At 38.4% G+C, this 22,053-nt stretch overlaps 1 protein-coding gene across 6 annotated transcripts in view; it reads left to right on the plus strand.

The window, feature by feature from the left end:
- Nucleotides 1–1,423: 1,423 nt before the first annotated feature.
- SLC9B2 (solute carrier family 9 member B2) overlaps nt 1,424–22,053 on the plus strand; it is a 50,667-nt gene continuing 30,037 nt past the window's right edge. For 4 of the 6 annotated variants that reach the window (XM_042984103.1, XM_007080948.3, XM_042984104.1 and 1 more), the window contains exons 1-3: nt 1,424–1,502; nt 15,767–15,901; nt 16,585–16,765. In XM_042984103.1, coding sequence (XP_042840037.1) covers nt 15,812–15,901; nt 16,585–16,765 — 271 coding nt within the window. In that variant the 5' untranslated portion in view covers nt 1,424–1,502; nt 15,767–15,811. Of the gene's footprint in view, nt 1,503–10,022; nt 10,047–10,098; nt 10,167–15,766; nt 15,902–16,584; nt 16,766–22,053 lie in introns of those variants that run through there. The other 2 variants (XM_042984101.1, XM_042984102.1) reach the window with 2 other exon arrangements.

The following is a 22,053-nucleotide window of genomic DNA, read 5'->3' on the forward strand; positions in this document are numbered from 1 at the left end:
TCGGTTAAGCGTCCGACTTCGGCTCAGGTCATGATCTTGTGGTTCACGAGTTCAAACCCCCCCGTCGGGCTCTGTGCTGACAGCTCAGAGCCTGGAGCCTGCTTCCGATTCTGTGTCTCCCTCTCTCTCTGACCCTCCCCCCATTCATGCTCTGTCTCTGTCTCAAAAATAAATAAACGTTAAAAAAAAATTAAAAAACTATAAAACATTATAAACAATAAAAGTGCAGGTAAAACCTAACTAAAAACTTCAGTGTTCCTCTCCAAAGTCGTGTTATTCAAATCGGGTGATGTGTCAATGAAGATCATATGACTGAAACAAAAGGAAAACTGTATTTCATTCCTGTGGTAAGAGGAAGCTGGATACCACTAGAAACTTCCTCAATCCTTAGGAGAGGGAGAATTCGATTTAGGAAGATACAGTAATAATCACTTTAGATGCCCTGAAGTTTACAGAACGTAGGTTCATCCGTCCTGCCCACAAAGGAGGCTGAGAGACAAGAATGAGTGGTTTTTATTTGGTGGAGATATTAACTTGACATTGTCCCCCTTGCTTGAAAAGCGGTGATTAAAATTGAGCCAAGAAGTGAAAATTAGGTAAGACAATTTTTATTTCTGAAGGAAATGAAAATTACCCCGAAAGGGGCGCGCGCATATATACACACACTTATTACCTGGAGCCGGGAAACATACAGAAAAGGAAGACACAGAAATGGAAGGGAGTTTTAATGGAAAAAGAAACTGCTGATGGGAAGGTTCAAATCTACAACAACGCGGTAAGAAGGGCTCCTGTTAAAGACGCGATACAAGAGGGAAGGACAAGTCTTTAATCCCGCCTAACTGGCCACCCAAACGGAGAATGCTATCTTCCCACCGCATCGGAGAAGACACTTCGAAAAGCACGGCTGAAAGGTGGAGTTAAAACCCGAAGTGTATTAGTGGGTTTAGGGAACATTAAACCTCGTAATTGGCTGTTGGGCCTGCACTCCCGACTCCAGAAAAGCCAGCGCTGCGCGTCCTCTCCAAAGTTCTCGTCACCGCCGGGGTCCGCGCTCGCTGGGCGGCCTTTCCTGCGAGTTTCCCGGGGGAGATGCGCTCATCCCGGCACCGGGAGCGCACGACTGAAACACGACGGTGAGGCGCGACATCTCGGCAAGCCGACGGGTGGTGCGCCGGGCACCCCCGCCCGAGAAGGCCGCGCGCCGCCAGACCCCAACCCGGCGGAGGGCACGTGGGGCGGCCGCCTGGGGCCGGGCCCCTCCCGGGCTCGCTCAGGGTATTACTCGGGCGCCGCCGGACCAGACGGCCCTCCCTCCACAGGGCCGCCCCGCGCGCGCAGAGAAGGCGGAGCCTCGGAAATCCGCGGCGCGCCCAGGGCCCAGATATAAGCGTGTTTCACAGCCTCCGACTCCGCCTGGGGCGATGCGCGCGCGTGGCTGGACCAGGCTCCCCCGGAAGATATTTTAGCCCGTCTCCCACTCTTCCTGCGCTGGAGACCGCCAGGTGAGTAGCCCTCAGAGGACACTGAGTGTCCAGAGCGTGTTTTTCTTGTTTGTGTTTTAGTTCTCGAACACCAGAGGCCGTGGCTACTGTGGGCTACGTTAGCACCACCAAGATGCTGAGAACCATCAGATCCCACTGGCTGGAGAACATAACCACATGCTGAAAGTGCACACTGCCTGTGGCTTTTTTTACTTACCAGGCAGCAGCTTGTTATCTCATCCTTGTTGTTGGTTGCATCCTTGTTATCTCACCGAAGACTTTGGTGATTTGTTGCCCTAAAAAATTGATATCAGAAAGCCACCATTGACTTTAGCCTCCCTTCAAGAAATGGACACCACCAGTGGACAGAGAAGGCGGGTACCTTCCTTAGCCACATTAACCTCTGTTTTCACTGAAAGACAGAAACCCTATTCCCCTACTCTGTAATGGGGCCTCCACCTGACATTGTGGCTGCTACAAACTGCTGTCATGAAATTCTGGCTTACTGTTTCTGAGTTCAGAATGAAACATTTAACTTTAGCAAATATCTGTCTTCTCTGGGCCAAGCAGGCATGGGGACAGGAAATGCAAATATGAACTAACTACAGTTTCTGCCATTCAATACCTCAAAATCCAATGGATCAGAATATACTTAACAAGTTACTAGGTAGAGTGATTCATGCTGTACTAATGATGTGAGCAAAGTGACTGATTCACAAATTTATATTTACTAGAATATTAAGATCTTTAGAATTATAACCCTATTGAGTAGATGTTTGCTTTTTTTAAATTTTAATGTTTATTTATTCTTTTTTTAATTTTTTTTAATGTTTTTATTTATTTTTGAGACAGAGAGAGACAGAGCATGAGCAGGGGAGGGGCAGAGAGAGACACACACAGAATCTGAAGCAGGATCCATCCAAGCTCTTGAGCTGTCAGCACAGAGCCCGACGCGGGGCTCGAACTCATGGAGTGTGAGATCATGACCTGAGCGGAAGTCGGATGCTCAACCAACTGAGCCACCCAGACGCCCCATAATGTTTGTTTATTCTTGAGAGAGAGAGACAGAGTGTGAGGAGGGGAGGGGCAGAAAGAGAGGGAGACATAGAAGCTGAAGCAGGCTCCAAGCTCTGAGCTGTCAGCACAGAGCCAGAGGGGCTCGAACTCATGTACCATGAGATCATGACCTGAACCGAAGTCAGGTGCTTAACCTGACTGAGCCACCCAGATGCCCCTTGCCCTTTTTTCCAAGGATTTCTGAAAAAATGGGAAGAACTCAGTGATACAGGTCTGTCTTGGAGTCTACTCCAAAAGTTGCTGTGCTGGATATAGAAGGTTGGCACTCATATCGATCCCTACCTGCTTCCAGCATGCCTTATTGTATAGGAGACACTGGAGAGCTAAAAACACTTCCTTAGACTCCAATCCAGCCAAAGTTCTAGATGTAACATTAGTGTCTGGCAAGTAGATGAACTTGTCTGAGCTTTTGAAGGCAGAGGTGAGACAGAGGCCATCTCCTTGCTACTTTTTGCTGTTTTCTCTTGGCAAGGAAGGTCCAGGATTTGCCAGTCCTAGTCTCCAGAACTGTGGGTGTGGGGAGGGGCTTACAACAGTGGTGACAGCCAGACTCAGCAGCATCATATTGAATCACCAGCTCTGTGGCCATCAAGAAGCAATTGAGGGAAGTGGTGAACATAGTCTGTGTTCCCTGCCCAGGCAGCTTCCAGATCCCAGCTTCTCGGACTCATAGCTACAATGGTGTCCTTGAACTCTGTAGTCCTTGTGGAGCCTTCTGATTGTAGCAAAAATAGTACATTCCTCAACAGTTCATTTACTACTGTTCTAGAAGTCATTCCCAGAGGCCCAGTCTAGAACCTACTCTTCTAACCCTTTCAACAGTCTCTAGCCTTTAAACAATTCACTTAATTCCCTGTGTAAAACCTCTTCCTGCTTAAAATACCTGAAATGGTTTTGATGTTCTGCACTGACTGATGAATATGTTTGCTATGTGGCCTGTAAGAGTCACATAAACCTAATCCCTTCCTTTTTTTTTTTTTTTTTTTTTTTTTTTTGAGAGAGAGAGAGAGAGTGAGAGAAAGCACGTGCATGAGCAGGGGAGAGGGGCAGAGGGAGAGAGAATCTTGATCCCACAACCCTGGGAGCATGACCTGAGCCAAAATCAAGAGTTGAACACTCAATGGACTGAGCCACCCAGGATCCCCTAATCTCTTCCATTTCTTTAGAAGGGAAATGAAACCAAGAGATTAGATTCAGGGGCTTGCAATGATGTGAATGCTTTCTTTTGGGCTCTGCCCTCAGCAGTTGCCATAACTAGCTGTTACACCAGATAAACTCCAAAATCTCAGTACCTTAACATAGTAGAGGCTTATTTCTACTCAGGTAAAGTCCAATCAGGTGTTCAGTGGGTGTCATTCTACTCAGTGAGGAACCCAAAGTCTTTATATTATGGCATTGTCATCCCCTAAAACCTTAAAAGTTCTTAGTTTTCAGACATTAGACAGGGTATGTTGTAGAGGGAGGTATGTTGTAGGTTGCATGAAAGTTTCTTATAGGTAAAAAATGGAAGTGGCAGGGGCGCCTGGGTGGCTCAGTCGGTTAAGCATCCGACTTCAGCTCAGGTCACGATCTCGCGGTCCGTGAGTTTGAGCCCCGTGTCAGGCTCTGGGCTGATGGCTCAGAGCCTGGAGCCTGCTTCCGATTCTGTGTCTCCCTCTCTCTCTGCCCCTCCCCCATTCATGCTCTGTCTCTCTCTGTCTCAAAAATAAATAAAACGTTAAAAAAAAAAATTTAAAAAAAAAATGGAAGTGGCAGACATTACTTATGCCCACATCCCATTGGCCACACCCCAGTGACTTGCCACACTAACATGTAAGGGAGACTGGGAAATGTCTACTATCTGTGTGCCCAGACCGCACAGGAAACTGGTTTGATGAACATGTATCAGTCTCCTTCCGTCCCTCAAGAACAGACTGCATCTCAGTAATCTTTGTATCTCTTGTGCTTTACACACCACAGAAAATCAGTAAAAGTTTGATGAACTTCACCAACTGTAAAGGGATAGAGTTGTTATCTCATGTGCCTAATATCGAAACTTATCACCCTTTACTATGGTTGTTTAAGGAATGAGCTATCATCCTCTGACTACGTTACAGCCTTTGAGTGTGGGAACTATGTCAGACTGTTCACTTTTTTGTGTGTTTTTTTATTGAAGTATAGTTTACACACAATGTTATGTTAGTCTCAGGTGTACAACATGATGCTTCAACAAGTCTCTATGTCATGCTATGCTCACAAGTGTGGCTATATCTGTCACTGTACAACATTATTATAATCCCATTGACTGTATTCTCTATGCTGTATCTTTCATCCCTCAGACTGTTCATTCTTGAATCCCTGGAACAAGAGCTAAAATCTGGCAAGAGTTTAATAGATGTTTGTTAAATAAATGAATGAATGAGTCCACAGAGAGAAAAAAGAGGTACAGATTTAGTCTACATGAAGTTAAAAAATACTAATTGAGAAAGTGACATTTGAGTTAGATCTTGAATGACTAGTAGAATTTTACCAGATAGAAAAAGCAAAAAATGAAACCCCAGGCGGTAATAGTAGTGCTGTTTTGTTGTGGTTGTAATTGCTTCATGAATAGACATTTAGAAAACCATCAAATGTTTATAAGTCCAACTTGTTATTATTCACTATTCAAATATTACAACCAAACTTCAGGGATAGGAAAGGAAAAATATATAACCTTACAATCTCTGTAATCTCTATTGACTAAAAGAATGGCACTAAAAACCTTGGTACTGATTTTTTTAGCTACTTAAATATTCTTTTCTGAATATTTTTGATAAATAGCAACACAGAGGCAGTATTCTGATTGTTCATCCTCCATGAAGATTTTGCACCATGTCAAAAAGCTAGGGAAACACATATGAGCCAAAGGTTCCCCATTACTGCTCATCAGAGCTTCTCTGAGCTGGCTCTGCATCAAAATCATCTGTTGTATTGGTTAGGCTGCTTTTGGCTGCAGGTAATAGGAAATTCAGCTAAAATTGACTTCAAAAATACAAATTTACTTTTCTTACACAAGGTGTGTGGAGGTAATTGGATCCGGGGTTTGTTCTGTAGCCCAATGATATCAAGATTTAGTTTGCTTTCCATGAGCTAATTTTGTCTTTTTCTTCATGGTAAATGATGGCTGCTAGAGTTCCAAGAAACACAGTCGTCATCCTTGGCCCCATCCCCTCCCCCCCCCCCCCAAACACACACAGATACACAGTTTAAAGACAAAAAGAGGAGAGGAAAAAATAAACAGTAACTAAATAAATAGATAGATGCAATTTTAAAAATTAAAATTTTGGAGCACCTGGGTCGCTCAGTCGGTTGGGCATCCAACTTCGGCTCGGGTCATGATCTCATGGTTCGTGAGTTCAAGCCCCACGTCAGGCTCTGTGCTGACAGCTCAGAGCCTGGAGCCTCCTTCAGATTCTGTGTCTCCCTCTCTGTCTGCCCATTCACTACTTGGCTGTGTCTCCCTCTCTCAAAAAAAAAATAAAAACATTAAAAAAATTTTTTAAAAGAATAAAGGTACTGCGAAATTGTTAAAAAAAAAGTTAAAATTTTTAAATTAAATAAATATTTTTTAAAAGGAGAGGATTCTTGCCTCTTTTTGGGGGGTGAGGGAGGAGCAATATCATATCCAGTGGTCCCCAACAGCCTTGCCCACAGATTTCATTGGTGAGAAGTGAATCATGCCCAGCCCTAAACCAACAGCTGGCGTGAAGGAATGGTGTTACAGAGATTGATTTAGACCAATAATGATTTATCACTAAGGGTGGGGAAGGTACACAGTGACATACCTGAGTAATGGCTCTTAGGTAATAGGTTGGGTTGCCCCACTTGAGGAGATCGAATCTTTGGAATCAGATTTTAGTAGGCCTAGAGGTAATATTTTAAATTTTAATTAAATGCATTTGTCCTTGGGAGAGAGATTAGAAAGGAGAGAAACAAGTATTGGGTCCCTTCTTACCTAGGAGTGATTTCCTTATATTCGTATCTCATTACATAGTGTTTTACTTCACGATGATTCAACCAAATCACTGTATCAGTTAGCCAAATAGAACAGTACTTGTTTTCCTTTGGTTGCTTGGTCTCATATGGTCAGCACACCTAACACTTTCAGATAAGGTTATTTTGTTCAGGGAAACATTCTTAGTCATTTCAGTTAACTAATTCAAGGAAATTTTAAGTCCCACCCTTCACTTGACCTGAATTCCTCACTGCTGGGTGGGTCTCCTTTTGGGGAATGAGCATTAGATCAGCAGTTGATTAGCAGAATCCAGAAACTGAAAGGTTTCTATATGTTCTACATAGACATATCAGAGTGAGCTTCCACTTCCAACACATGAATGGTTGAACACCAAAGGTAGGAGTTTTTGTTATAATCATTATAGAATACTTAATGGATAGTCATTGAGATGTTCTTTCAAATGTATAAATAACACATACAGTACTCCAGCCATATATGTAAATTCTCATTAAGATTACCCCATTAAGTGTTGGTCTGTCCCTACCTCAGACAGAAATAAGAATAACCAGCCTTTATCTATGTAATGATCCTTTAGCAGTAATTCAACTGATAGCAGTAAGCATATTTTACTTGACCAAGAGTCTATGGACATTCACAAATTGAGAGTTCTTTTATTTCCTCTGGAATATTACAGAAAGCACTTTTAAACATTTAGATTAATAAGATAACCTGAAAAAGAGAAGGCTGATTTAACAGCCTTCTGTATATGAGAGCATATTTGCAAAAGTTATTTTCAAAGTGTCCTTCACTTGCCAGGAGAAATAGGGGTTAGTGGACACGTCTCCTGCAGTCCCCTTTATTTGTCCCATTTGTTGGATTTCAGGGTAGGGTTTTATTTGATGAAAGATTCTTTTTTGACCTAAAAAATATTTGAAAACTGCTGTAGAAGATGCTAGGCAGTTCCCCATCGTCTCTGAAAACCCCCAAAACAAAAAATTAACTTAAATTGTAGCAATGGGATTAAGTTATCTAAAGGGAAATTACCAGATTTTATCTCTGAAAAATATTATTACTGAGGAAAGCTGTATCATTTTCTTTTCTCTAAAGCTTTAAGAATTACATAACGTTGTTTAAATGTATTTTGAATTGCATAAGAAAATCTTACTGTAAAAATCCTAACAATGCAAAAATACAGAGAATAAAAATGATATTCCAACCACTCTGATTCCATTTCCCTCCCCAAAGGCAACTACAATTTACAGACTTTTTTTCCTATTTATTTATCTGCAAATGCTCATACATAATGTTCATATTCTTTATCCGTGATTCTTCATCTGCAATTTTCTCTCAAATTTGGAGGAAAGACTTAGGAGACTGTTCTTTTCAAGTCCACAGCTCTATGATTTTGCTGGCATATGTTCCTAGTATTGCAATATAAAGCTCAAATTAAGCCAAGATGGTTTCTAAGCATGTAGATCAGTCCTGTAGGAAATTCTGTATACTGGGAATGCTAAAGAGAGGCATGAGTGACCAACAACCTTTGAATATGTTTTTAGAACTTGATCTACTAACCTTCTAGCAAGTGGGTAATCACAACAGTCATAACAGCCACATCCTTTGGCTTAGGTCAAACCACATTCTTCTGTTGAAATCTATATTTGAGTCACATAACTTTGATTAAATTAACATTATTGAGTGAATTATGAAATCTGTAAAATTCCACTATTTGATGTGAGATAAATTTGTTTAATGTAGTTTATTGTTGTGTATCAATCAGAATAATACAATGTCTTGATTGAGAAGCAGAAAAAAAACTGTTGCTTCTGTATATAGGCACTTTTAATATTTATCTAAAATGTTCTTTGCCTTCCTATTTCTTAGTGTCATATTTTTATATACAAAAATCTCTCAAAGCATCTTAGTCTAACTGGATTTTTTATCAGATAAGATCGGGAGTGTTCAGGGTGGTATGACAGTAGACTAACTGGATTTTTTAAAAAGAGAGCTCCTTAATCCCTAGAATCTTAAGGCATATTTAAATGGCAAGTTGTTGCTTAGCCAATTAACTAATAATTTCAGAATATATAAGCAATATTTGTCATGAGAACAGAATAAAGTTCTTGTTTCATTTGTCACCAATGTTGTGCAACCTAAATGGACTAATAAAATATTTTGTTTATAATAAACTCTATCACAGTCATAACAATGGGAAAGAATAAAGCTGAAGGTAATACAAGATATAAAATAAAAATATTTTCCAAACTTATTATGGAATGTGTTTTCAAACTTATAGTTAATTATGACTATATGTGAGTGGGATTTTAAACAAAATATTACAGCAAAAATATATAAAAATATAATGCAGTGATTTGGTAGAAATAACCTGAAATCAAAGATATAGATTAAAGAATTCTCTCATTTCACAAATATTTATACAATTTTACTATGAGGCTTGCCTGATACTGGCTATGTTAGTTGAAAACAGTCATTTAGCTTCTCTAGGCTTTAGTTTTCTTATGTGAATATTAAAGAAATTGGACCAAGTAATTTCTAAAAACCTTTCCTTTCCAACTTTTATTATTCCATTAAACTGTAATTCTTAATGACTAGGAAATCAACTAGTTTCTCCATATTTCCCCACTTTTTAATTTCTCCATTCCAGACACCCAGTATCTCAGCTTAACAGCCTTCATGAAGTTCTACTGGGTCAAAAGATTTTAAAAGACTTTTATGAATACAGTAAAAAATTATTTGTCTCATTTAAATAGCATTTATTACTTAAATAGCATTATTAAGTAGCATCTTGGTGGCTCAGTCAGTTAAGCATCCTAGTCCTGATTTTGGCTCATGTCAGGATCTCATGATGGGCATGAAGCCTGCTTGGGATTCTGTCTTTTCCTCTAAATAAATAAATAAATAAATAAATAAATAAATAAATAAATAGCATTGTTGAAAACAAAGCATTTCACTTAGCTTTCTGGATAACTGACATCTATTTTATTGAATGCCACATTTTCTTTAACATTCTTTTTACATTGCTAAACCATGCTATATACTTTAATGCCTCTTAAAACCAAAAGTATTAGCACATCAGTTTTTTTTTTTTCTTTTCATTTTCTTGAAGATGTAAAATCACCTTCCAAACATTTGTTATTATACAAGAGATCCTTCAGGGCCAATTCAGGTATGAAGGTTCTTACTGAGGATTCATTTGGTGGCAAATGACAGAAACTCAACTGTAACTAGTAAGGACTTTATTAGCTTACCTATAACTGACAAGGAGCTGCTTCCTGTTAAATCAACAATGTGGTTATTAATTTGGGACTTTCCTTTTTTCTCCTTCTCCTTTCTCCTTAAGGATCTGCTTTGCTCTGTGGTCACTTCATTCTTTGGAAGGCTTTTCTGTATGTCACAAGGGTTGTCAATAGTGAGTCTGGGCTTAGCAACCCCAACAGAAAGAAAGCTCTTTCTCAATGGTTCCAGTGAACACCTTAAAGTTGACTTTCACTGGCCAGGTATGGATCACATGCTCATGCCTAAAACAATCAGTATGACTGGCCATACTCTCATTGGCCAGGCTTGTCCTCATCTCCAGAGCATTGGTAGAGCATGGAGATAAGGAACGTGAGGAGGACGTGAGTCTCATATGAACCATATGGATGGAGAATAGAGGAGATGTGGCTTCCACAAAAGAAAATTAGTATGCTGTTATCAAAAAGCTTGTTGGGTGGGAGATGTTTGGGAGGCCAAAACTACAAATATGGAAAAGATAGATATCCCCACATTTTATAGCCTTAAATTCCTATCTTTCCATCTCCTTCCTGTCAGCTGTCACTTATGGTGCTTTCAGTTTGCCTCTATCACAATTTCTTCCTACATGTAACTTTTAACATCTTTTCTTCTGAGGGTTTGGAAACCAGATGAGGAGAGTCATTTGAAGTGTTTTTATTTTTGGTTTTTTTATTTAATTTATTTTTTTAATTTACATTCAAGTTAGCATATAGTACAACAATGATTTCAGGAGTAGATTCCTTAATGCCCCTTATCCATTTAGCCCATCCCCCCTCCCACCATCCCCTCCAGTAACCCTCTGTTTGTTCTCCATATTTAACAGTCTCTTATGTTTTGTCCCCCTCCCTGTTTTTATATTATTTTTGCTTCCCTTCCCTTATGTTCATCTGTTTTGTATCTTAAAGTCCTCATATGAGTGAAGTCATATGATATTTATCTTTCTCTGACTGACTAATTTCACTTAACATAATACGCTTTAGTTCCATCCATGTAGTTGCAAATGGCAAAATTTCATTCTTTTTGATTGCTAAGTAATACTCCAGTGTGTGTGTGTGTGTGTGTGTGTGTGTGTGTGTGTGTGTGTGACTTGATATATATCAAGTCATTTGAAATGTTTTAAAAGTTAGTGGGCTCTGAGTGAGGACTTGAGAGCTTCTCTATAAGAAGTATAAACTTCCTGGGGCGCCTGGGTGGCTCAGTCGGTTAAGCGTCCGACTTCAGCTTAGGTCACGATCTCGCGGTCTGTGGGTTCGAGCCCTGCGTCGGGCTCTGGGCTGATGGTCCGAGCCTGGAGCCTGCTTCCGATTCTGTGTCTCCCTCTCTCTCTGACCCTCCCCCGTTCATGCTCTGTCTCTCTCTGTCTCAAAAATAAATAAAACTTAAAAAAATAAAAATAAAAAATAAAAAAAAAGGAAGTATAAACTTCCCACTTTTTAATGGACTTCATGATATATCTTATTCCCTTTAAAAGGTAATTTTTGTGTATGTTCTGATTTCTTTGTTGAAACCAACTTATTGGTAAGGGATATACTATTGTAATTTCAAGACTCAATGACTATGAACAGTAAGTGCCATGAACATGGTTGCTATTAGAAATAGTCATTTATACTTCTTGGTTATTTAAAAATATTCTCCATAAATGGCAGAATTGGCTGATTTTAGAAATTTGATAAAGGAGATGATTCTAGTAACACTGCTCAAGAGTGCCTATATGATTCTACTAATGAGCAAGTGAAGAAATGACAATGGTGAGTGTTCCATCCACCTTATCAAGAAGTTGGCCTTGAAAGAAAGAGGAAAAGGGAATTATCAAAGAAAATCAGTGGGATTAAGTAGTAAATTCTTCAACATGGGGCTGGGGGGACCTTGTCTTGTTTAATAAGGAAGGCAAAAAGAATCTTAGAGATTTATGTTAAGTAGGGAGAAGGAACATGAGTGGCTCATAACCAACACTATTGAATGCTTACCAGGTGCATGGTTGGAACCACTCTTATCTCCGTTTTATAAATAAGGAATTAGTTACAAAGAGGCTAAGAAATTTGGTATATAATAGAACTAGACTACAGACCCAGCTTTGTCTAACTCCAGACCCAGCAGATCATCACTTACTATATGAGGGGGTTATTCTCTACATAGGGTAAAGGGCAAGTGCCATGGTTTGGGAAATGATGTCCTAGCTCTCCCACTTCATTTGCCATTGCTTTCAGCCTTACACCTCATGCTCCAACAAAGTTTCCCCTGACATCCCACTGGATTCCATGCCTCCATACCTTCAAGACAAGGGTTCTCTGAGCCCAACATTTTTCCTATCAAAATGCCATTATTTCTCATTATGAGTCTAAATTTTGGAATAAATTTATAAATTTAAAAAATTATCTCTACATACATACACACATATATATTATTATATGTACATGAACTTATTATATGTAATATAAAAACCAAACTGAAGGTTTTTTGAGATACCACCCTGGCCAACATTGTATTTTGTAAGGAAGAAAAATGGTGATGATGGTGATGGTGAGGGTGGTAGTGGTAGAAAGGATATAATTTTCTTGGGAATATTAAATACAAATATCTTGGCACTTTTTTTAACATTTATTCATTTTTGAAAGTCAGAGAGAGACAGAACACGAATGGGGGAGAGGCAGAGAGAGAGGGAGACACAGAATCGGAAGCAGGCTCCAGGCTCTGAGACATCAGCACAGAGCCCGATGTGGGGCTTGAACCCACCAACCGCGAGATCATGACCTGAGCCAAAGTTGGATGCTCAACCAACTGAGCCACCCAGGCGCCCCTCTTGGCAATTTTTTAAACAGAAAATTATTCCTTGAGGCAGGGGTCTTGTCTAATTAATCCTTATCTTTATAGCCTAGCATAGTGTATGGCACATATTAGACACTCAAATGTATTGATTTAGAGTTTCCCTTCTCTCACATAATTTTCCCTTTGCTTATACCAGGGTTTGTAGTTCGTGCTTCTATTATAATATCATTATACTTGTTGCATTAGAAGTAAGTTTGATTACTAGTAAAAATAACACTTGACTAACAATAGCTTCAACAATTAACTTGAAGCTTGGCATCCAAGACTGATGGAGCAATTAAAGGGTATCATCAAGGAACCAGCTCCTCCTATCTTAATTTTCTACTCTCCTTAGTATAGGGCTTTTTCTTCTCATGGTTGAGAGATCGTCACTGGCCCTCCAGGCAGTGTATCTACATTCTAGGAAGAAGAAGGAGAAATGTTAGAGGACAAATAATAAAAGTATGATCTTCAAAAAGCCTTGCCTTATAGTCTGGGAATGAAAGTTCTCCCTAGGGACTCTCACTTATATCTCATTACACAGAACTGTGACACATGGCTATCTATAGCTACAGAAGTGGCCAGGAATTGGAGTATTTGGTTGTTCAGCCTATATAGCATGAGAAGCCAAGAGAGAGGAAATTGAAGTAGTTTACAGAGTCAAGCTATAGGTCTGTCCTACAGGTTTTTTAGTTACTTCATGTAAGTTTATTTTTCCTGGTATATCGTCAGCCTATAGAGAACAAAAAATATGTTTTTGTAATCTTTGAATTACCTACAGTGACTACCAACATGTCTCAGTTGTCTAAGACATTGTGGCTACTCAACCAATGTTATTATTTTAACTTTAATTTAGAAATATGAACCAGACAAGAATTAGTGATTCTAATTTCTCTGAAAATGATGGAATCCATAGATTTTTCTTTGGTGACTCATTTCAACATTGAAAAATTGCCTAGCGCTTATGAAGGAAATTGAAGAAGACCAAAGAAATGGAAAAACATTCCATGCTCATGGATTGGAAGAATACACTTGATCTTAGCCAAAAGGCCAAGAAGCAATGGATTGGAAGAATAAATATTGTTGAAATGTCAATACTACCCAAAGCAATCTACACATTCAATGCAATCCCAATCAAAATTGCACCAGCATTCTTCTCAGAGCTAGTACAAACAATCCTAAAATTTGTATGAAACCATAAAAGACCCCGAATAGCCAAAGTAATATTGAAGAAGAAAACCAAAGTGGGAGGCATCACAATCCCAGACTTTAGCCTCTACTACAAAGCTGTAATCATCAAGACAGCATGGTACTGGCACAAAAACAGACACATGGACAAATGGAATAGAATAGAGAACCCAGAATTGGACCCACAAATGTATGGCCAACTAATCTTTGACAAAGCTGGAATGAGTATCCAATGGAAAAAAGTCTCTTTAGCAAATGGTGCTGGGAGAACTGGACAGCAACATTCAGAAGAATGAAACTAGACCACTTTCTTACACCATACACAGAAATAAACTCAAAATGGATGAAATACCTAAATGTGAGACAGGAAACCATCAAAACACTAGAGAAAAAAACAGTCAACAACCTTTTTGACCTCAGCCACAGCAATTTCCTACTCGACACATCTCCAAAGGCAAGGGAATTAAAAGCAAAAATGAACTATTGGGACCTCATCAAGATAAAAACCTTCTGCACTGCAAAGGAAACAATCAACAAAACTAAAAGGCAACCGACAGAATGGGAAAAGATATTTGCAAATGACATATCGGACAAAGGGCTAGTATCCAAAATCTATAAGAGCTCACCAAACTCCACACCCAAAAAACAAATAATCCAGTGAAGAAATGGGCAGAAGACATGAATAGACACTTCTCTAAAGAAGACATCCAGATGGCCAACAAGCACATGAAAAGATGCTCAACGTCGCTCCTCATCAGGGAAATACAGATCAAAATCACACTGAGAAACCACCTCAGACCAGTCAGAGTGGCTAAAATGAACAAATCAGGAGACTATAGATGCTGGCGAGGATGTGGAGAAATGGCAACCCTCTTGCACTGTTGGTGGGAATGCAAACTGGTGCAGCTGCTCTGGAAAACAGTGTAGAGGTTCCTCAAAAAATTAAAAATAGAACTACCCTATGATCCAGCAATAGCTCTGCTAAGAATTTACCCAAGGGATACAGGAGTGCTGATGCATAGGGGCACTTGTACCCCAATGTTTATAGCAGCACTTTCAACAATTGCCAAATTATGGAAAGAGGCTAAATGTCCATCAACTGATGAATGGATAAAGAAATTGTGGTTTATATACACGATGGAATACTACTTGGCAATGAGAAAGGATGAAATCTGGCCATTTGCAGCAACGTGGATGGAACTGGAGGGTATTATGCTAAGTGAAATAGGTCAGTCAGAGAAAGACAGATACCATATGTTTTCACTCATGTGTGGATCTTGAGAAACTTAACAGAAGACCTTGGGGAAGGGGAAGGGGAAAAAAGTTACAGAGAGGGAGGGAGGCAAGCCATAAGAGACTCTTAAATACAGAGAACAAACTGAGGGTTGATAGGGGGGAAGAGAGGGGAAAGTGGGTGGTGGGCATTGAGGAGGGCACTTGTTGGGATGAGCACTGGGTGTTGTATGGAAGCCAATTTGACAATAAATTATATTAAGAAAGAAAGAAAAAGAAAGAAAGAAAGAAAGAAAGAAAGAAAGAAAGAAAGAAAGAAAGAAAGAAAGGAAGAAAAGAAGAAAAATTGCCTGGAGATTTCCTGTTTCATCAAGCCAGACCATTAGAGAGAACGATTTAACAGTAGTATTGCTTGGAATATTTGAAATATAACTCAGAAAACAGGGTGGGAAAGACATCATATAAAAATATGATAAACAAGGGCTTTTTCAGGAGAGGTAGAAAGTAAATAAGAATTAGTATAACATATTTTAATCAAAGAAAAGGTTAGCAATTGAAAGTTAAGAATAGTCTAATTTAAAATATTTTAGACACTCAGAGTTCCAAGGGAAAAAATAAGTACAATTCATTCATTTAAATTGTTCAAATTGCTGCTTAATTCATTCATATAAATCTCAAGTTGATGCTACATATCTGTACTATTTCTCCTTCGAAACAGTTCCCGTTCCTCTCCCTTGTGTCATCTTATTTTTAATTATAAATCATGGGAGATGAAGATAAAGCAATTGAACATGAAGATTTCACACCATCCACAGGAATGGACCACACAGCCTCTACATATCAAGAAACACAGGTAAACCTACGATCAAATATAGAGCATTCCAACCATTTCCTTAAGAGAGGGACTATATATTTCCAAATCTCTGATACAGTTGTGTTCTCTTCATGCTCTATCACTCAATTAACAGTTCTTCCCATTTTTAATCCCCAAATTTGTACAGTAGGTGTGACTACCAGTTTTCCCAGATTCATTAGCAGCTGGCCCTACACGAGGCTGGAAAAATAGAGAGCCTGTGAAATGCTTTGTGTTCCCAGCCTCACCCCTAGAATGGTTGTGATTACTTCCCTCCCTTTTTATTGCTTAAATTCAAGTAGATGAATGAATTTGAATTCATTTTTACCACAAATAGTTATTTTTTCTGAACCACTTTAATATATTAACCAACTATTGCCTTGAAGAATATCTTAAGTAGGCTAATTTTTAAACCCAGTATTGTAAAACAAAATGAAATAGTATGTGTACCCCAAGGATTTATAATGCTACAAATAGTGACTCAATGGTAAATATTCCTCTAACATAATTCTTGTTCCAAGCATTCACTGATTAGCTATTAGTATAGCTCTGTATTTCCACTATAAAGTGTTAGCCTTGATTCTAGCAGTAAAAATTTGATTTGTGATTTGATGACTCGATAGCTATAAAAATGTACAGCAGATATAACCATTTTAAGTATTCTTAAATTGTTTTAAACACAGGAGGAAGCAGTTATGAACTCTAAAGGAATAGATGCAAAAGAACCAACAGAAGGAAGTAACCTCCTGAATAGCAGTGAAAAAAAGCTACAAGAAATACCAACTGAATCAAATAATTTGCGAAGACTAGGACAAACATTTGCTTGCCCTCCACATGGCTTGCTGGCTAGAGGGATAACAAATGGTATGTAAATGGTAAAAAATAATTCAGAAAGAGATGGTAAAAGATGAAATTGTTTTAATGAGAGATTCCAAAATAATATGGTTTAAATAACAAAAAGAAGTTTACTTCTGTATACATAAAAACTAGAGTGCTATTGCTACTACCATTCCAGCTAGCAGGAAAAGAGCAGAGATCAAAGACATTTTCCTTTTCTGTCTGTGAGTAATTTCACAGGATTACATTTGGCCTCCAATGAGAAAAATGAGAAATCACCTGTAAACAGAAAGGCACTACATAAATGTTGGGTTTAATCGTTATTAAGTAATGCAACTAATGTTTGAACAAACAGCTTAATTTATGCTTCCAAATGAATCCATCATTTTGTAAGAATCTTGGTTTCCAATCCAACTTACTCCAGTACAACTACTATTACCTAAAATATTTGGGAGATTTTTCTTTTTTTTAATGTTTTATTTATTTTTGAGAGAGAAAGAGCACATGGGCAGTGGAGGGGCAGAGAGAGGGAGATAGAGGATCTGAAGCAGGCTCTGTGCTGACAGTAGAGAGACCACTGTGGAGCTCGAACTCACAAACCATGAGATCAACAAACCATGAGATCATGACCTGAACTGAAGTTGGACACTTAACCAACTGAACCACCCAGGCACCCCTGGAGGACTTTTCTTTGGGAGTTTATCTCAGCACTATTTCACATACTGTCTTTGAGGAATAGATTTGGTTTTTGGAGGGAGCCAAACATTATTATGATATCAATTTGAAGAATAGATGGATATTCAGATTCAGTAATCCTGTTTTTTTTGTTCAGAAAGGAAATTGTGTGTGTGTGTGTGTGTGTGTGTGTGTGTGTGTGTGTGAGAGAGAGAGAGAGAGAAAGAGAGTGTGTGTGTGTGTGTGTGAAGTGTCTATATTTTGTACATTGGAGGAAATGTAGTAGGAAAAAGAAGGGCTTTGAAAATTGTCTATAAATGCTGACTTTTTGTTAATTTTTTAAGTTTATTTATTTATTTTGAGAGAGACAGAGACAGTGCGAGTGGGGGAGGGGTAGAGAGAGAGGGAGAGAGAGAATCCCAACCAGGCACTACATTGCCAGCACAGAGCCCAATACAGGGCTCGAACTCATGAAACCGTGAGATCATGACTTTGAGCCAAAACAGAGAGTTGAACACTTAACTGACTGAGCCACCCAGGAACCCTATAAATGAGAATTTGAAGACAATTTCAAAATGATATTGAGGAGTGACAGCACCACTAGAGTAAATATATATCTTCCCAAAGTAAATATGTTGAAGAATATAATACATTTGATCTAAAAGTTGTGTTTACTAAAAAATCAGACTCAGTTATTGTTATACTTCATTTGTGAGCTCTGAAAAACATTTTTACCATTCTCAACTGGGACAGTTGAAGCCCAGTTATACTCTAGGCTCTACATATATTTTTATAAAATGAGGTAAGTCTATAAACTCGCATGAGAAAAAAATCTCAAACTTTATTTAAAAAATGTAGAGAAAAACAGGTTCCAAAATATATACCAGTTGATAAGACAACATATAATTTAATACCTTTTCTGTCCTATTTATTATTTTTTTGAAATTTCACCATTCAAATCATGGCACATTTCTAGTTAAAACATTTACAGTAGAACAGATAGTGATTGCATTAGGGAAAGGGTATAAATGAATGATGTGATTTGGAGACTCATTTTTTAATTTTTTTTTTTTTTTATTTTTAGAGAGAAAGGGGGTGGGGGACAGGCACAGGGAGAGGAAGAGAGAGAATCTTTTTTAAAAAAAAATTTTTTAACGTTTATTTATTTTTGAGACAGAGACAGAGCATGAATGGGGGGAGGGTCAGAGACAGAGGGAGACACAGAATCTGAAGCAGGCTCCAGGCTCTGAGCTGTCAGCACAGAGCCCAACGTGGGGCTTGAACTCACGAACCGTGAGATCATGACCTGAGCCAGAGTCAGATGCTTAACTGACTGAGCCACCCAGGTGCCCCAGAAGAGAGAGAATCTTAAGCAGGTTCCGTGCTCAGTGCAGAGGCAGACACAGGGCTTGATCCTATGACCCTGGGATAATGACCTGAGCCAAAATCAAGAATTGGTTGCACAACCGACTAAGCCACCCAGGTATCCCAGAGAGTCATTTTTTAAAAATTCTATGATCATTGTTCATAAAGGTGCCTGAGAAATGGGAACTCATAATATATAAACACCTCTTCACTTGTTTTCCTGTGCTTCTGTTGCTTAGGCTTACAAGACTGTTCTTTTTTTTTTTTTTTTCCTATACTCCTTCCTGTATCACTTCAGTATATTTACATATTTTTCTTAAGTAAATCTGATTTTCCAAAATCATAAATGAGAAGCAAATTACTAACTGAATTAAATGTGATTTAGAGAAACCCTGTAAATATACACTTACTATTTATTTAGAACTGCATTTTGAATATGAAAAAGGAAAGGAATGTTAGAGGTTTAAAAGAAAAGTGGTCTTGAAGTGGAAAACTTAATTCTACCTTTCTGAATTTTGTACAAAACTGATTTTGTGCTATGATAAAGTAAATTTTAGTAGTTTAAAATTCCTACTTTTCCATTACACTTCCCATACTATATAGAAATTTCAGCTTCTCTACCCAACTGGAAGATACAAAAGGCGCTTTAGTTATTTCATAGCATCACAGCCTACAAAATCTGTAATAATTCTGTGAGGGTTAAAAAATGGGACATTGGATTTGATCTCTAGCAATGGGGTGGATGACATTCAATGAACAGCCCTCTCACTTATGTCAATGAAAACATCTGAAAACAATATTTTAAGTCTCTTTGAATATACCTTTTATCTGTCAAGAAAACAGGAAATCATCAGACACTAAAAACAGTATGACTAGGAGAGATAAATAAGCACTCAAGCTGGCTTTCGCTCTGGGGCTTCTGCAAAACACCAGTGAACTTGAGATTCATTTTGAGAACCATGAGAGTATAAGAGGCTATGCGTGGGCCTGCCCAGGTTGGGAGAAAGAGGAGAAATCACTCCTTCTCACCCATACAAAGCTGGAACCCAATGTAATGATGCATTTGAGGTAAACCTGCCCTGCAGAGGGGGCCCGCAGCTAAACCTGACTGTCTGAACTGTAGTGCTGTCTGGGCAAGAAAAGAGTCTCCACTAAATATGTGTAACTTCATGCTGATCTGTGTTCCAAAGTCACAGAAAAAAACCTCAAGCTGAAAATATATCTAAAAGTAGTCCCGGATTGTTAAGATTGTAAGCACATGGTAGGGGTAAATTCATATCCTATCTGGGAAAACTGACATTCAACTCCAGCAATTCCCAAAGATTAAGTTTCAGGGAAGAGCTCACTGTTGCCAAAAACAAAAGCAACAAAACAAAAACAAAAATCACAACATGCACAAGGAAACACGTTTCAAAAATTTGCATTATCAGAAATAAAAAATATTTTCAATAACTATGAAGAAATTAAAGAGGAGGTAACAAATATAAGTATAAAACAAGAAACTATTTACAAAAATGAACACATTTCAATAAGCACCAACTTCTAGAAATGAAAGATATAATAAAGTAATTGAAATTTCAAACTCAGTAGATTAGGCAGCAGATTAAGTGAAAAGAAAATTGGTAATCTAGTAAATAGGTCTGAAGAGATTACAATGCAGTACACACAGAAAAAAAATGGACGATATGAAAACTGGGCTTTGGAGAAGAGATTGTGACTGTTCAATGATTTAATCATAGTTCCAGAAAAATACAGGGAAAAGAATAGGGAAGAGGAAATATTTGAAGAAATAAAGACAGAATGTTCCAGAATGGATGGAAAACATAAATCCCAAGCAAACTAAAAGGAAGCCATATGGAAATTTACATAAGTACTGAACAGATCACACTGAAATTGCAGAAAACCAAAGAAAAAGAAAGATCTTAAAAATAGCCAGAGGAGGGGCATCTGGGTGGCTCAGTCGGCTAAGCGTCCGACTTGGGCTCAGGTCATGATCTCACGGTCTGTGAGTTCGAGCCCCATGTCGGGCTCTGCTGACAGCTGAGAGCCTGGAGCCTACTTTAGATTCTGTGTTTCCCTCTCTCTCTGCCCCTCCCCCACTCGTACTCTGTCTCTCTCTCTGTCTGTCTCTCTCTCTGTCTGTCTCTCTCTCTGTCTTAAAAATAAACATTAAAAAAAAATTTTTTTAAATAGCCAAAGAAAAAAAATTCCTAAAAGGCACTTAAAAACAACAATAAAAGCCAGAAAACCAAGGGACAGTATTTTAAAGGAACAGGGAGACAGTAACTCTCAACCTAGAACTGTATACACTGAAAAACTATCTTTTAAGAATGAGAATAAAGATAATTCCAGATCAATAAAACTAAGAATTTGTTACCAACAGATCTTCATGAGAAATATAGCATGCTCTGGTGCACTGTTTCTGAACTATGAATTAGTTCATATATGATGGTAAATGAGGAATTGTGTTAGTGTAACATGAAAATTTGCATTTGTACATAATTTCTCCTGCCATGTTAATATTTTACATCACCAAACAATAGCATGTGAATACAAAATGCATTGAAAAACAAAAACAGACAAAAAAGGTCAGATATATGATTCCTTACAATTAAAGATAAAGCCTTACTAAAATGAAGACTTTTTAAAAAGCTGAACTCCCTATAGAAGTACTTTTTTTTTTTTCAGACAGTTGCCGGTTTAGGGGTTTCAGAGGCTTTTTAAACTTTCTAGACCATTTAACTATCTAATGAAACCATATATGGATGTAGAAGCTGACATTACAAACAAAGTAGCTGCCAACACTTTCCCTTAGTTAAAACAACAACAACAAATATTTGATTGATGGAGAAAGCTATAATCTGGATCAGATTTGGACGGAACTGCTTACTATTTAAAGCAAATGCTTTCAAGGTTCTACATCTCGAAATAATACGTGTGGTTCCAAGGGTTTGAGTGTGCCAAAAAGAGACTGTGAAATGCAAATGCCAGTGGAGATTTAACTGCACTAGCACTTTTATTAGGATCATTACTGTTTTTGTCATTACTTTGGTCACAGGATTTAAGCTTTGAGTTGTCTGCCCAACTGTTTTCCCATGAGTCTTTGTTGTTTCAGTGTAAACTTTAGTACAACACAAGGTTTTCAAACAAGGAAACATGTTTCACCTTCTAATAGAAATACCTCTATTAAAGGAAATACTTTAGGCAACAAAATAATTGTCCCAGATAAAAAATTTGAGTTGCCATAATGAATAATGATCAAAACGGAAAATAGG

The sequence above is a fragment of the Panthera tigris genome, chromosome B1 (assembly GCF_018350195.1).
Source record: "Panthera tigris isolate Pti1 chromosome B1, P.tigris_Pti1_mat1.1, whole genome shotgun sequence".
Lineage (NCBI taxonomy): Eukaryota > Metazoa > Chordata > Mammalia > Carnivora > Felidae > Panthera > Panthera tigris.